At 43.9% G+C, this 17,140-nt stretch overlaps 1 protein-coding gene across 3 annotated transcripts; it reads right to left on the minus strand.

Moving 5' to 3' along the window:
• Nucleotides 1–1,105: 1,105 nt before the first annotated feature.
• On the minus strand, nucleotides 1,106–12,272 carry FCRLA (Fc receptor like A). Of its 3 annotated transcripts, none has more exons than XM_025287472.3 (5): nucleotides 12,118–12,272; nucleotides 8,404–8,556; nucleotides 7,850–8,116; nucleotides 7,096–7,380; nucleotides 1,106–2,632 (listed from the first exon to the last, which is right to left on the minus strand). In XM_025287472.3, the coding sequence occupies exons 1-5, from the start codon at nucleotides 12,173–12,175 to the stop codon at nucleotides 2,598–2,600; spliced, it is 798 nt and encodes a 265-aa protein (XP_025143257.1). In that variant the 5' UTR covers nucleotides 12,176–12,272; the 3' UTR covers nucleotides 1,106–2,597. The 3 variants fall into 3 exon arrangements, with proteins under 3 accessions (XP_025143257.1, XP_044800045.1, XP_044800044.1); XM_044944110.2 differs by lacking the exons at nucleotides 1,106–2,632; nucleotides 12,118–12,272 and adding exons at nucleotides 5,725–6,096; nucleotides 9,296–9,566; XM_044944109.2 differs by lacking the exon at nucleotides 1,106–2,632 and adding an exon at nucleotides 5,728–6,096.
• Nucleotides 12,273–17,140: the final 4,868 nt, after the last annotated feature.

Raw genomic sequence — 17,140 nt, forward strand, 5'->3', positions numbered from 1 at the left:
GTGGCTGCACTAATTTACATCTCCCACAATGGTGCACAAGGGTTCCCTTTCCTCCACAGCTTTGCAACACCTATTATCTTCTTTTTGATACTAGTCTTTCGGATAGGTGTGAGGTGGTATCTCACTGTGGTTTAATTTGCTTTTTCCTGATAATTAGTGACATTGAGCACCTTTTAATATACCTATTGGCTATCTGTACATCTTTTTTTGAGAAATGCCTATTCAGATTCTTCATTCATTTTTTAATCAAGTTATTTGGGATTTTGCTGCTAAGTTGTTCATGCTTCTTATATATTTTGGATATTAATCCCTTATCAGCTATAGGGTTTGCAAATATTTCCTTCCACTTCATAGGTTGCCTTTTCATTCTTGATTATTTTCATTGCTATGCAGAAGTTGTTGTGTCTTCTCACAGATGTACAAAGGAAAAAAGAAACATGTAGTATAACCAACTTAGACTCTTAAAAAGTGTCCAATTAGAAGCATTAAAATGACTGAGCTGAGGTTGAGGTCAAAATTATTTTATTCTACCTGCTGCTGCTGCTGCTAAGTCGCGTCAGTCGTGTCCGACTCTGTGCGACCCCATAGACGGCAGCCCACCAGGCTCCCCCGTCCCTGGGATCCTCCAGGCAAGAACACTGGAGTGGGTTGCCATTTCCTTCTCCAATGCATGAAAGTGCAAAGTGAAAGTGAAGTCGCTCAGTCGTGTCCAACTCTTCGCGACCCCGTGGTGGACTGCAGCCCACCAGGCTCCTCCGTCCTAGAGAATGATTAAGGAATCGAAAAGTAAATGGGTTCTTCTCTTCAGAAATGCGTAAATATTGAGATTTTTGAGCGTAATGTCAGGCTGGGCCTTAAGATTCATCTAGTTCAGTAATTCTCAGTTTGGTCTAGAGGTACCTGGGGGTTCCAATGAGGATCTGCGAAGTCAAAATTATGTTTGTGTGCTGAGTCACTTCAGCCACGTCCGATTCTTTGTGACCTCATGGACTGTAGCCCACCAGGCTCCTCTATCCATGGGATTCTCCAGGCAAGAATACGGGAATGGGTTGCCGTTTCCTCCTCCAGAGGATCGTCCCAACCCAGGAATCGAATGCACATCTCTTACATCTCCTGCATTGTCAGGTGGGTTCTTTACCACTAGCCTCACACCCTGCTAAGAGTCCCTTGCCTGTTTCATTAGGTTGACGCTTGCGTAGACGGCACAAAGCAGTGGGGATAAAACTGTTAGATCTGAAGCATAGTTGAAGGCAGCGGCACCAAACTGTATTTTTCACGGTCATGTTGTGCGCTCACAGTAAGAAAACAGAACAAAACCTTGATGAAATCATTTAAAAAATAACTTTGTTACATTTTGAGCTCAAAGTACACATCTCTTAAAATATTTTGTGTGCTGAAATAGGAAGTATGCACTTCTGTTCCATACTGAAATACAATGACTGTCTTCAGGGAAAGCTCTTACACAACTGAGTTCTGAGTTGAACCAGCTCATTTTTAATTAAAAAATGACTGAAAAACTGTAGTCATTCAGACTTGGGTATTTCTCAGACATTTTCTTAAAAGTGAACCAAGTGAGACTGTCACTTCAAGGAAAACATCTGACAGTAATTATTGCCAATGGTGAAATTCCAGATTTCAAATGAAAATTAGAGCTTTAGAAAAACTTGCATTTGTTATCATGAGCTTGACAGTTTCCCAGTAATTAAAGACTTTTCTGTTAATACTGAATCTGATTTTTAAAATATTGTATATAATGAGATGCTATCAACATTTAAAAGATCTCTATAACTTTGTGAACAAATATTTTCAACTGCCAACACATGAATGAAAGATCTATTTAAAGTACAAAAAGAACCAATGAATTTTATTGCAGCAGAGTAAGAAATGCTTGTTGAGGGCTTCCCTAGTGGTCAGTGGTTAAGAATTCATCTGCCAAGGCAGGGGACAAGGGTTCGATCCCTGGTCCAGGAAAATCCCACATGCCACAAGGCAACTAAGCGCATGCACCACAACTCCTGAAGCCTGCACGTCCTAGAGCTGGAGCTCTGCAACAAAGAGAAGTCACTGCAGTGCAACCAGAGAGTAGCCCCTACTTGCCGCAACTGGAGAAAGTCCTAATGCAGCAACACAGACCCACCACAGCCAAAACCAGGAAGAAATGCATGTTGACATGGCTTCAATTCCATAATGCAACTCAATGTTTAGAAACTATCCTTGTTGAGTTCTTATGTAGCATCAAAGAAGAATATCCACAATTATACAAAAAGTCTCTTAAAATGCAACTACAAATCTGTATGAAGACAGATTTTCTTCATAAACTTCCACTGAACTCTCTTTTTAAAGCAGAGTTCATGTTAAATTTTTTTTTTCTTAAAACAGTTTGCACAGTACTGTACATATAAATACCACATTAAATGAAGGTACTTCAGTACTGACAAAAATTAGCTGTCTTGTCTGGCTGAGAAAATGTGTGAAACATCTATAGTCATGTCTTTAAGCTCAACAAAAAAAGGTTTACCAAATCCAGCAATTCTAACAGTATACCAGGGGCAGTCTTTAGCAAGTTGAGATTACTTGGAGATCGATAAAGAACTACTTCACACTGTAGGTAATAAACTTGGCTTCTTATTACCTGTAAGAAAAGACAAAAGCAGATAACATAAAGGAATCTGAAGATGATTTAGAGAAATATACATATATTATTTCTAAATTCCTACTCCAAGAAGATTTTTTTGATTAATAATTTATATTTACCTGTGTGGTCCTCCTCAGTGGTCTCCCATTAGCTCCTCAGAGATAACTACTATCCTGACCATGGTGTTTCCATTTTTGTGCTTTTTTAAAAAGCTTTATCATGTGTATGAATGAATGGCTAAACAATATATTCCTTTGTATAAAGGACATCATACCATATGGTATCTTCTGGGACTTGTTTTTTTTTTTTCACTGAATATTAATATTCCTAATATTCTTTTATGCTGCTGCATTGTAGCTATGGTTCATTTATTCTGTTGTATAGTATTCTGTGAAGATAGCACAACTTATCCATTTTTTCTGTTGGACAACTGAATTGAATTCCAAGTTCTGATTTTACAAATAGGGCTATTATGAACACTACTGTACATATCTTCTGGTATACATGTATAGGTACTAGTCAGTATGTATACTCAGGCATGAAGTTCTGGGTTATAGAGTGAAAAGCATTCAACTTTACAAGACAACAGGTGTGCTTGGTATCTAACGTTTATTTCAGAGATAACATCCGGTGCAGCTGCATTAAGGCCTCTTTGGGTTACAGAATCCTACATGCACAGGCCATAAACCCAATCTAGTATAACAGTTCCTCTTTGCCAGCCTTTTTCCAATTTCCCCAGGCTGGACAGACAGATGAGGACAGGTAAAAGCTCTCTCCCTCTCACGCCTTCTTTTCTGTTCTTGCCTTTCTTATCCCTGATGATAGCAGTTTCTCTCCCGGGGGCATCCAGTTCTTGACCTAATCTGGGTCCTCTAGGGGAGAACCTGGACATTTTGCTGATACTAGATGTCCTACTCATCCTTTAAGGTATAGCTTAATTCCCAGCTTCTTCCCAATGCTTCCCTTATTATGCTGACACCCAATTCAGTTCGATGATCCACAATTCACTGAGAGTTTAAATATCCCTCATTAAACTAGACACCAATGAGTCAATGTGAAACAGCTCAAGAAGTCCTCCAAGAGCTCACCTTTTAGTGACTAGAAATAAGATAGTAAAAAAATTAAAATGCAGTGTGATGATAAAGGTGCACATTGACACATGGATGAGGAGTACAGAAGAGAGACACTTAGCCAGCTACACCCATTTCGTCCTTATTTTTTCTCTGAGAGCTTTTATTATCTGGACATGACTCCCTTATTTAGCACAGGCTTGCAGGATGCATTTATGACTGTGGCACCACTCGTTGAAATCAATTCCGTGTAGAATGGCTTTAACACAGAACCTTTGAAGGTATATTCAGTGTGGTCCATTGGCACCTGAGCTGCCACTTTGGTCATCTCCCAAATGACATATTTCTGGTCGTCATTTCTTGCAACTCCCGCTCATACACTTGTTAATCCATCCCCTCATGCTATAGTGATACTTGTGGACTTTTACCCATTTTCATTTGCTTCTTGATCTTTCCCCTTGTAGATGAGAGGAATCACCATAAAACTGGCATTTTAGAGGGAGCTAGGAACCACCAGGGAGGAGGGCATGGCAACCCACTCCAGTATTCTTGCCTGGAGAATCTCCATGGACAGAGGAGCCTGGCGGGCTATAGTCCATGGGGTCGCAAAGAGTCAGACACGACTAAGTCAGTCAGCGACTAAGCAGAACACAGGAACCACCAGAAAACTTGAATTTTAACATTCAACGTGATTCTATTCCTCTGTTTCTTTGTGGCATTTCTGGAACAATCAAATACACATCGTTGTAAATCACTGTGGGTCCAAACTGCACACAGAATAAACAGCAGAAAAAAACCGTTCACTGAATAACTTCACACAACGTGATTTAAGATAATATGGTAGAGTCCTCCCTGGCTGAGGTCATAAAATGAAGGGCTAACTCACAGAGCAAAGGTTACTGTAGAGTATGTCAGGCTAGCTCTCATCGGCTGAGAATGCACAGTAGCAGTCCAAGCATAGAAAAAAGTATTATTGCGGTACCAAAATCAATTTATGTATATTTTTAAAGAAAAATATTTCAGAGATGAATTAAATAGTTGCTGTTCTGCAGTGCTATTGTTGTTGTTTAGTCACTTGGTCATGTTTGACTCTTTGTGAGCCCGTGGACTGTAATGCTTCAGGCTCCTCAGTCCATGGGATTTCCCAGGCAAGAATACTGGAGTGGGTTACCATTTCCTTCTCCAGGGGATCTTCGTGACCCAGGGATCGAACCCAAGTCTCCTGCATTGGCAGGCAAGTTCTTTACCACCTGGGAAGCCCAGCAGTGTTACGCTTTATCACATATTTCTGTGATCAAGCATGATAATTCAGTAGGATCCTGTGGGGAATTTGTATATGACCTGCTTTAATTGCTTAATGGGTAGGCGTATTACCATCCCTCCATCTCAAATCGTAAACCCTCTATAGACAGAAACACTGTTTTATAGGTTAAATATACCTATAAAACATAGCATCAATTTGGGCATGTAGCAGAGGCCAGAAAACACCAGCATGTAATTAATATTTGCTGAATTAAGGCTAGTGGGAGAGAATTAAGTAAGAGAGGCAAAAGTTCATCTCAGAGTCCAACACCTATGTGAAGCTGAGATTCCCCAACCTCAGCACTATTGCCATTTTGGACCAGATAATCCTCTGTTGTGGAAGGCTGTTCTGTGTATTACTGGATGTTTAATAACATCCCTAGACACCAGCAGCACACCCTCCCCACCATGTGACAACCAAAAATGTCTCCAGACATTGCCAAATGTCCCCTAGGATGGAAAGAGATTGCCCTTGGTTGAGACTGCTGCATTAAATCTATCTCATTGCTTCTCTTTCATTCACCAGATTCTGGTCTGGGCCACAGAAGGCAACTCTCTAGATCAAGCAGGATATGTCTTCATGTTAAGACAGAATACACAATTATAGTTAAACTCTAGGTATAACTTGGTACAAATTTATTTATACTCACCTATCTCTGCTTCTCTAACAAAACACTGGGGCAACCTGTAAAACCATTTATGTATAAGTATAGAACAGAAAGATGAAAACTAGAAAAAAAAAACTGGATTTATTGGGGGTAGTCAAGCAATACGGCAAGTGAATTATTTATTCATGTTTGGCAGGACCCTTTGTGGTCTCAAGCTTCAGGTGGCTAGACAAGTCCCTCAGCTCTATGACCAGGTGACCAAGGAGAACTCTCATATCCTGTATCTGCTTGAGGAGAACACCCATCTGGTGATACAGATGAGGGTCTGGGCCTTGCAGAGGGGAAAAGGAGTCTGGATCCTTAGAAGAAGGGGTGGGAAGTGGAGGCAGTGGCCCAGGGGGCTTTGTAGAAGTAGTTTCTGGAGCATCTGGTTTCTGAGGAGCTGGAGTCAAGGTAGTGGGTGCAGCAGCCCTGGAGGGACCTGGATTAGGGGGCAGGAGACACAGACAGAGTGAAGTCTGACTCTCGTCCTACCCTCATACTTCTGGTCAATCTTTCTTATTCTCTGAAAGTAGCTTTGGAGCCCAGTGGCAGCAAAAATTTGAGGGCTCTGGTCCAAATTCCAATCTGAAGAAACTTGCATTTCTTCTGCTTGAAAATCTTCCACAGGGAGGCCTTATCATTAAAAGGGCTATGGATGTTAGCCAGTTCCTCCTCTTTTAATTGAATTCCTTCCAACAGGCATGTTGTACAACAGGTAACTGGTCCTAGGTCAATCTCTTATTGTACATGCATGCATGCTAAGTCTCTTCAGTCGTGTCTGACTCTTTGCCACCCCATGGACTGTGGCCCGCCAGGCTCCTCTGTCCATGGGGATTCTCCAGGCAGGAATACTAGAGTGGGTTGCCATGGCTTTCTACACTAATGTACCTGACATTAGTGTAATTCCTTATCCTGTGCCAGCCTTCAGTGTTTTGAGGACACCTCTGCTGGCCGCATGAGTCACTTCCTCTTCAAGATGAGCCTCTCCCATCCCTTCCATTATTTTCCTTATGACATGACTTGAGCGCCCTCCCTACCCTGGATACCTCCTATGGGTATGTTTCAGATCAAATGCAGCCTTCTTGACGGAGATTCCTAGAATTGAATATAAACTCCAGCCTACTTCATCCTCACTCTAGAAACTCTGTTGCTACAAATGCCCAGAGTTCATGAAGGGAGTGTCAAGTCTACAGGGCAGTAGCTGCTGGCTCAGGTCTTGGTTTGGTGAGGTGTACACCATGGTCTGAGGGAGAAGTTGCCTCTCTGTGCTTTTTTTTCCACCACCAGGGACTCTGGCTTATTGTTCTTGCCTCCTGTGTGTCCTTTCTTAACCTGCTTACACCAAACCCTAGCTCACGGACCCAATTGTCTTATCCCCTTCCATCCTGCTTTTTCACACCCATCACACACACACACACACACACACACACAAACTCACCCTGCACCCTGATCTTCAGCTTGGGGCTCTGTTTCCAAACTTGATTGTCCTCAGTGGCTGCTTCACACCAGTAGGACCCAGAGTGTGCCTCTGACACGGTGGGGATCTGGAATTCTGGAGAAGGGCCCCTGCTACGCATTGCCCTGCCGTCCTTGTAGAAGGAGAAGAGGAGGCGGGCAGATGACCTCTGCAGGGGCAGCTTTGTCTGACAGCTCAGGGTCACTGGCTTCCCCTCTTGGGGCTCAGCTGAGGGTGTGACTCTGAGAACTGGGGCTCGAAACAGTTCTGGGGGAGAGAGAGGTGAGAAAGAGGAGCTCAGCCATTCATTCAGATGAGCCCCCAGCAAGCAAAGAACCCCGGTCCCACTTTCCTTCCTCTATTTCTAGATCAAGAAGGACTTCTCTTAGAAAGTTCCATTTGAACCTTTTGAGTTGTCTCACTCTTCAATAGACAGGACTAGAGAAGATCTAGAGATGGGCAAATCTGACAGTAAGCCAGACATCCAGTCAGTGAACATTGGGGAGCACAGAGCTGTAGGACAGAGCAGAAGGAAACATGTTGAGCTCGGAGTCAAGCTGAAGGGCTTGGACAGGCAATGCTAAGATGCTGCTCCTCCTGAAGGCCACCTGGGGCATCTGCCAGCAGCCTACTGCTTAGGCCTTCGGTGATCTTGCCATCTCCAGCGAAAGACATTCGCAGTTCCTCTGTCTTTCCCCGCCTGCCTCACCATGATGACACCGCGTCTAGCGCTTACCGTGAACCGTGAGAGCCACAGGAGACGCCGTCTCCGGGCTCCCGGGCCCAGGGCTCCTGAGGACAGCGCTGCAGTGGTAGTGCCCGCTGTCCGCCTTTTGCGCCACAGTGATGGAGATTTCCTTGCTAGGTCCGGGGGGGCCAAGGGCTGCGCCATCTCGGTAGAAGGTGATCTGGGTCAGTGGCCAGTCTTGCCAGGCCAGGCAGCGCAGAACCAGAGGGTCTCCTTCGAATATAGGCTTGGCTGGGCTTTGGAGGATCAGCCAGTCTGTGGGCCAAAGCAAAAGCTGAGTGTGACCTACTGCCCCTTGGGAGCTCTCTCAGCCTGCCCACAGGAGATCCCTCTAGTCTTTCTCTGAGGGGCCAGGCCATCTGCCCTCTGGTTGGGAGTGTGGGACAGCTTCTCTAGGGTCTAGCACAGAGGGTACCCTGGCTTCTTGGGCTGAAGATGGAGCAGATGGTATCTCTTCCCATGGCCAGTTTCCTGGGGGTACCTTCCTGAGTGGGCTGTGGGGCTGAAAGGAGAGCACTAGTCTGTCCTTTCTAGGACCTCACCGTAGGACACAATCAGGTGGATGGGTTCACTGAAAGTGTAGCCCTTGACCTGGAAGCTGACTTCCCTTGGCTCCGTCAAGTCATCCTCAGGGTGGCACATGCTGTCCTGGGTGCTGGCTGGTCCTTTGCACTGGAGTGCCTCAAAACTGGCAGCTGCAGAGAGCATGGTTGGAGAAGAACCAGAAAATGATGCTGCAGCTTGGAGAAGGAGGACAGGAAATGGCTCTCCACAGCAGTTCCTCCCTCTCCTTGGGGAATCACGCATTTTAAAATAGAGTAAGAAGACATCAAAATGGCAACCCACTCCAGTGTTCTTGCCTGGAGAATCCCAGGGACAGGGGAGCCTGGTGGGCTGCCGTCTATGGGGTCGCACAGAGTTGGACACGACTGAAGCGACTTAGCAGCAAGAAGACATCAAAACCTTTTTTTTTTTTTTCCCAAGAGACCCATGTGGCTCTCTAAGAGGGACACATTTGACTTGATTCACTGGCTCCCGCGTGCAGTCAGTGAGTGGACTGTGGGTTTGAGGAAGGGGGTGGGGAGAGAATGGTGAGCTCACCAGCATGACATCCAGCTGCAGGTGCAGGAAACCAGATGTCAAAGACAAAGAGGACCCCAGAGCAGACAGACACAGGACAAGAGGGAAAGGAGATCAGATTCTAACATTTGTTGAGGGTCTACCATGTGTCAGGCATTGCCAGGTACATTCACACTTCATCTCACTAATCTCACAAGATTTCTAGGCATGTGATTTCACCCCCACTTTATAAATCTTATTAATAAATGGACAGATTTTGAAAAGCCAATTCATTTACCCCCAATTTTAAAAAAGAGTAAGGAGTACAGCAAGAAAGTCAGGTACATCTGAGCCCAAAGTCAGTATTCTTTTTACCTGTTGTCCAGACATGATCTACTTTAGTCCTCAGACCTTTCTGGGGGCTTTCTTCCATATTTTCTTTTTCCCAGATTCACTTTGCTCTTCATCCTTGAATATGTCATCTACCAACTAGCTTTTAGTACCTCCTTCCTGGCTCCTCCTTTCAGGTCTTCCTTTTTCAGTCTCCTTTACCTTAATGTCCTCTGTCCCTTGAACCTTCCCTGGCAACAGTAGAGCCCATCCTGTGTCTTTCCCTCTACCCCTGACCCTCTACTCCAAGTCTGTACTGGTAGCTATGAAACAATTCTTTCTTTGCTTGGGGGTTGAAACTTAGTGTTATAGCTTTTCCACCACATTTCCTCACTCTACCTCTTAGTTCCATGGCTGACCCAGGCTAGGTAAATCTCTCATCTCTGTGACTGCTTCTTGACCCTCTTAATGCTTCTTTCCCTCTCTTGGGCCCATGGCCGTTCACATGTTCTCAGTTCTTTCCTGTCCCACTTGCTTTTGCTCCCTTTCACTTGCAAAGTCCCAGTACTCTTCTTTGACCTGTAACTTCTCTTAGCAAGGCCGGTCTCTACTTCCTAATCCTCATTACATCAGCAGCAGGTGCTTTCTTTCGATCCCCTCTCAGCCCTCTTCATCACCCTGCTACCCTCTTTTCAGTTCCTCCACTTTCACTCAACTGGACACAGCCTCTTTTCTTTTTGTAAAATAAAATGTTGTTAGGCTACCAGGCACTTTGACTCAATAAACTACGTGACAGGCATTATTATTCTCATTTTATAGATAGGAAAACCGAGTTCAGAAATATGAAAAGTGGCTTTTCCAAGTGATACAGCGCTAGTAAATAAAAGAAGAGTGGCTTGAAACCAGAGCATCTGATTCTGAGTCTGGACTTCTTACCACAATACCACTGCTGTGTCATAATCCAGTCACCCAGTCCTGTTTCTGTATGTTCAATAAAACAATTCAACACAACTATTGTGTAGGGGAAATGTGGGTGCTGAGAATTCAAAGATAAATAAGATACAGTTTTAAAAATCAAACAAAAAGGCATTGTCCCTGCCTACAAGTAACTCTCAGTTCAGTGGCTGGCACAGGCATATGAAGAGATTGTTTCAGAGGAGGAAGAAAGTAAAAAGAAAGAATTTGCACAGGCAGCCATCAAAGCAGAGAGAAGGGCTCAAGGAAGATTTCCTGGTAAAGATGCCACCTAAGCTGAGTCTTTAGGGATGCCCAGAAGATTGTAAGCGAGAGAGTACCAGGGAGCAATGGCGGGGGCAGGGAGACAGGATTCATTTCAGGCAGAAGTAGCAGTATGAACAAAACTTTGGAGATAAATAAGAGTTTGGCGGGTAAACATAAGCAGGTTGGGATTTATTGCAAGGCTCAGACGGTGAGAGAAGAGGTTGAAGAGGTTGAAACAGGGCCAAGTTATTGTGGACCTTGAATGCCATGATAAGGAGCTTTGGCTGGCAGACTTGAATTTTAGAAATTACTCTGGCTGCAGAGTCCAAATTTATTTCAAGGACACAAGGCTGAGATATGAAGATTAGTTGGAAGTCGCTGGACTAGCACAAGACAGAAATGATGAGGGCTTGTCCTGCCGCTGCTGCTGCTGCTAAGTCGCTTCAGTCATGTCCAACTCTGTGCGATCCCACAGAAGGCAGCCCACCAGGCTCCCCTGTCCCTGGGATTCTCCTAGTAGATACAATTAGTCATGTTTCAGGAAAGAGACCGGATCTAGGACCAACTTAGAAGGTAGACTTTGCCAAACTTGATAACTGATTATGTGTAGAGGATGAAGGAGAGGGAGGAATCTACATTATCTCTGAATTTTTGACCCAGATGTCTGGATGGATACCATTAACTGAGATAAAACGGTGAAAAATGAAATTTGGAGACTTCCCTAATGGTCTAGTGGCTAGGATCCCGGGCTTTCACAGCCATGGCCCAGGTTAAACCCCTGGTTAAGGAACTGAGATCCCTCAAGTCACACAGTGCAGTCAAAAAACCAGAAGGATGAAATTAGGAGCGGGAGGCACCAAGAGGATCAATGAGTTCCACTCTGGTCGTATTGTGCTAAGATATCTTGAAACGCACAGGTAGCTATGTCTTGTGCAAAGCTTGATGTTTGACTGTGAAACTCAAAAACATGATTAGGGTGTGATGCATCACTTAGAACTCTTAATTATACAGTTGTGGCGGTAAAATTAGACAAATAAGTTCACTAAGGAGACTGTAAATTAAAAGCTAAGGCAGCGAGGAGGCAACTGTAGAAAATGCCAGTCTTTAAGGGAAAGAGAAGAAAAGCCACCAAAGGGACCAAGAGAGATACATGAATGAAGTACAAAGAGAAGACAGGGGAATAGAGATTGCCGAGGAAAAATAAGTGATCAGCAGTACCCAATGCAGCAGAGAAGTCCAGCAGGATAAGATTTTAAAAGTGTGAAGTGTCTGAAGAGAGTGTGTTGTACTCTGGCCAAAACTGAGTCCAGAGGAAGCCAAACTGCGGTCATTGAGAGTGAGTGACAAGTGGGGAAATAGAGAAAGCAAAAATGCAGACTACTCTTTCAAAAGATTTATCTGAGAAAAGGAAGAAAGAGTTGAGATTGTAGCTAGAGAGGGCATCATAGTCAAGGGGACTTTTAGGATGAAAAAAAATACCATTCAGAAAGAGCCATTCAGTCCCGCACGCGAAACTTGCTTACACTGGCATAGCCCACCTGAACCTGGCTTCTGAGAGCTGAAGTTAGTCCATGCTGCTTTCCTTTGGGTCTTTTCCCTAAAGTCCGACATATCTCCATTTCCACAAATTCCAAGATTTTACTTACCCAGTAGCATCTGGGCTGCCCAGAGCAAAGCAGGAGAAAAGTAGAAGACTCCAGCCATGAGGACAGAGCTTAGCTTCGTGGTAACTGCGTTTAGGTCTCCTGCAGCTTCTAACACACTGATTTTCTTCAACACGAAACCCCTCAAATTAGAAAAGAGGAAGTAAGTCTAACTGTCTGATCTCCTTGCATCTGGGGCCCATTTTCAACTTTGCAATTGACTTTCATCCTTCAGATTGACCAGGTTGGTTCCAGCACCATCGGCACCCTTAGGGGTGTGGATGACATGATCACCCTCCCAGTTGTTCGTGAATTCCCCCGCAGAGCTCAGAGACCTTTCAAAGCATGTTGGAAAGCATATTTCAAAGTCTGCTCTCCCACCAGCCCTCACAAACTCTAGGCAGAATCAGTGCAAGAATCGTTTATGTCACCAGTGAAATAACTGGGAATAGGAGTCAGGAAATTGCTTGAAGGCTACACAGAAAGTCACAGGAAGAGCAATGGTGAGAATTCAAGTGTCCTATCTTGTCCTGTTCCAAGTCTTACATGCTTCTAGTAATCAAACTGGAGCAGGACAGAAGGGAGAAGAAGATTGGTGGTGGTTGTTCAGTCACTCAGTTGTGTCCAACTCTTTGTGACCCCACAGACTGCAGCACACCAGGCTTCCCTGTCCTTCACTATCTTCTGGAATTTGCTCAAACTCATGTCCATTGAGTCCACAATGCCATTTAACCATCTCATCCTTTTCTGCCCCCTTCTCCTCCTGCCCTCCATCTTTCCCAGCAACAGGGTCTTTTCCAATGAGTTGGCTCTTCACATCAGGTAGCCAAGGTATTGGAGCTTCAGCATCAGTCCTGCCAGTGAATATTCAGGGCTGATTTCCTACAGGATGGGCTGGTTTGACTTCCTTTCTGTCCAATTGGTAATGGCACCAAATTACATAAGAGATTAGCCCCCTGGTTGCATTCTTGCACAGAGAATCCCAGGGACGGGGGAGCCTGGTGGGCTGCCGTCTATGGGGTCGCACAGAGTCGGACACGACTGAAGCGACTTAGCAGCAGCAGCAGCAGCATGCTCCTAACATCCAAAGCCCAGACAAATTTGTATACAAATTTTTCTAGACTCAGGCCTCAGCTCTCTTTTTCTACAGTACAACTAAGACTACTCAGTCTCATTGGGAATCTGAGTAAAAGGCAAAGAGGGACTCCTGGGAAAGAGCAGAGGAAAAAAGAAAGTCAATTTCCAGAGGCCCTATCTGTAAGCTTAGGGCTCAGGCTCATGGCCAATGCTCAAGCCACTGATCCTGAAGAAATTAGAGACAGAGGGCATCTGATAGCCTGAGAAATCTGAGAAGAGTCAGGAACAAGGGCAACATGAAGGCCACAGCATCTGTCTTCAGCTCCAGGGGTCCTTATGGGAACCACGTGCCTACCTCTGAATATGTTGGACTGAGATCTCGTCAATGGAAGGGCCCCAGGCCTCTTTTCCCAGGGACCACGCTACTCTCCCCTTCCCATCATGATACCCACCCGGCCCTCAGTTGGTGACTCAGAGATGAAACGAGCCATCAGAAATGGGGGAAGGCAGTCCTGCTTGAAGGCAGAAGGAGAGTCAGCATGACCCTTCAACTGTGCAAAAACCACACGTCAGAACAGATATATTAGCAACAGAGGCCTGACAGAGCGGGTACTTCTCAAGCTAAAATAAGCATTTAAAATAAATTTTCCATTATCTGAGAGACAAAATTTTTTTTGCAGGTGGCCCCAGGGAATGCAGTGGGAGTGGGGGGTGAATATGGGTGTGGGGAGAAGCAGTGAGGCAGTAAGCCTCGCAGGTGATGTGACGCGAAAGAACCCACAGGCTCAGAAGAGGAAGAGAAGTCTAGGCCAGCCCTAATGAAAATTAAGAAAATGAAATGTGTTTAGATGAACTTCCAGACCTAACACTCTGTAAATTACAGACCTTCGGAGTTAGGTCTGTAAGGAGCTTCCACAGTAACCCCAGAAATCTTTCCATTCTCATGTCCCCGACTTCTCCTTAACTGCCCTTACCACTGAGTCATACCTAGATGGAGACCCTCATCTATACACACCATTTCCATCAGCTCCCACAGGATCCCACTCTCAGTATGGAACGTAAGAAGGCCCCTGCGGACGTGGGATGAAGCGATCACATTCTTTACGCTAAAATTTCTTCTAAGCCTCTGGAAAATTTCACTCACGTGAAGTCTGATCCATGAAATATTTAGAACAGGTGTGAATCACTGGGAAAAGAGGAACACTGGGCCTGTTACTTGCTTATGGAGGCTGATCTCAGTTTACTGAGTTAGTCCTACCATAAAGATCACCCCAGAATTTTCACAGATCAGGGGGGCAAGTCTCCATCCTCATTCCATCCCAATACTAATTAGACCTTTGATATAATTCCCAGCTGCTCCTGGCTTGTCACAAACAGGTGATGTTTATTTTTTCTTTATTTTTAATTGAGTAGATTAAAAAAATTAGAAAAGATAAATGACAGTATAAAGAATAATGAGGCAATGAAGACTTTTGTACCTGGTTCAGTGGAGGAAATAGAATATTACCACTATCCTTGAAGCACTGTGTGGGTTCCTTCCGATTTCATTATCTTCTTTCCTGGTGACAATCAACCACAATCCTGATCTTGTATTTATCACTCCCTTTATTTTATTTTTTGTTTTAAAATTTTATTATTTATATTTGACATATAGTTGGTTTACAATGTTGTGTTCAGTCTCTGGTGCATAGCAAAGTGTCACTCCTTTATTTTATAGTTGTAATCATTTCGCACTTGGAACTTTTATTAAATTGATGCATTGTTTTGAGATTTACTTTCTTCTCTTCTTTTTTTTTTTTTTTGTGAATTCTTTATTAGCCTTGTGCTGGGCTTGGACAAAAAGTTGTTAATACCTTTTCTAGAACCCTTCAGGTCAGGGGTGTGTGTGTGTGTTTCGTGTTTAAAAACTCTTGTGCACAGTGGTTTTAGGCTCGCAGCAAAGGGTAAGCTGCAGGGAGGCCGCATACCCCTCCCGCCCCCGCGCATGCGCGGCCTCCCTCGCTGCTGCCATCCCCTGCTGGTCCGTTTGTTAAAACTGACAAGCCTGATGCACCATAATCTCCCCAAATCCCAGGTTTATCTTAGACTGCATCCTTAGTGCTGTGCATTCTACAGCTTTAGACAAATGTATCCATCAATATAGTAACATACAGATATTTTCGCTACAAATCCTCGCTGCTCTGCCTATTCACCAGTCCACTTCTGCAACACCTGGTGACTGCTAATATTTTTACCGTTTCCATAGTTTGACCTCTTCCGGAATGTCATGTAGTTGAAATCATGCACTGCATAGCTCTTCCAGACTGGCTTCTTTCACTTAGCAGTGTCTTTTAAGATTCCTCCATGCCTTTTCATGACTTGATAGCAGATTTCTTTTTAGCTCTAAATAGGATTCCATTGTCTAGATATGCCAGTTTATTTACCATTCACCTACTGAAGGATATCTTAGTGTTTCCAAGGATTGGCAGTTATCAATAAAGCTGCTATAAACATCCATGTACTAATGATATGGAACATCTTTTCGTGTATTTATTTACTAACTGTATATGTTCTTTAATGAAGTTTGTTGTTTTTTTTTTGTAGAAGTCAAAGTGTAAATTAGGTAACAGGGACAAATCTAAACCAGGCTCCAGAGCCAACAGTGCGACTTCCACTGCCCACCTGTTTGGGTTTCTGAGTTTATGATTTACATTTAATGTGCTTGCTGCCTTGCCAATCTGACTGGTTTTCTTCTGCTTTCAGTCGCATTTAGTTAAAAATAAGGTGCAGGCAGGCAGTCTTATGTTCTGGGGTTGCTGGAGGAACAGAAGGAGCAACTCCTGCCCAGCAGAGTGTTCCCTGGGCTGCTGGCAGGCAGACTCTCCAACCCAGCTCCGTCCTGGAGGGGAAAACAGCACGGCCCACATCTCTGTGCAGCAACAGGACCCTGAACAAGCTGGCGGTGTCACGTTTTAAAGGTGGCACAGGCCAAGGACCCTCTTTGCCTCAGGCAGTCAGAGGCTGGGCAGGCCCTTGGGGTCAGATGTCTCGGACTGACCCGAGGCTGAGGCAAGAACACAGTGGCCTCCATCCTGAAAGCATTTCTATTGCCCTTTTCTCCGTCCTCTGCCCCCACCGCTCAGAGCTGAAGCAAAGAACCTTGTGTCGCACATGAAGAAATACTTTTCGAGAATCCAGGCGCTGAATATGATGTCAGAGTCTGCCATAACGGTGTGCCTCATCCCCCTGGGGCCCTAATGAAGTATTAATTCAAATGTTTTGCTCCTATTTTAAAGTTAGGTTGTTTATTTTCTTATTATTGAGTGGTAAAAGTTTCGGCTTTTAAAAATTCTAGATATATGTCCCTTACGGGGTGATATGTTTTAGAAATGCTTTCTCCCAATCTGACTCATCATTTTATTTTCTTATCATTGTCTCTTTTGGAGGGGTATCATCCAAATGAATTTGCATGTATGTATTTGTCGGGTTTTTGTCTGTCTGTGTGTGAGGTCTGGTGCTTCTTTTCTTTTCTTATTTTTATTACTGAAGTATAATCGACCTCGAGACTGTGGTAGCTCCAGGTGCACCACAGTGGTTCAGTATTTCTACACACCACAAAATGATCACCACTCACTGCCTTTTTTTTTCTCATTGTCTTTTGAAAAGCAAACATTTAAAATTTTTATGAAGTCCAATTTACCAGTTTATTCTAAGTTTTTTTTCTTTTATATATTGCTTTTTAATCCCACTTAATAAATCTCTGCCAAATCTAAGGTCATTAAGATTTTTTGTTGTTTTCTTCTAGAAGCTTTATAGGCTTAGATCTTACATTTAGATATAAGATCCATTTTTAAATGTTTTTAAAAATTGTATTGGATTATAGTTGATTTACAATGTGGTGTTGGTTTCAGGTGTATAGCAAAATGATTCAGTTTACATATACATATATCTGTTCTTTTTCACATTCTTT

This window comes from Bubalus bubalis, chromosome 6 (assembly GCF_019923935.1).
Source record: "Bubalus bubalis isolate 160015118507 breed Murrah chromosome 6, NDDB_SH_1, whole genome shotgun sequence".
Taxonomy (NCBI): domain Eukaryota; kingdom Metazoa; phylum Chordata; class Mammalia; order Artiodactyla; family Bovidae; genus Bubalus; species Bubalus bubalis.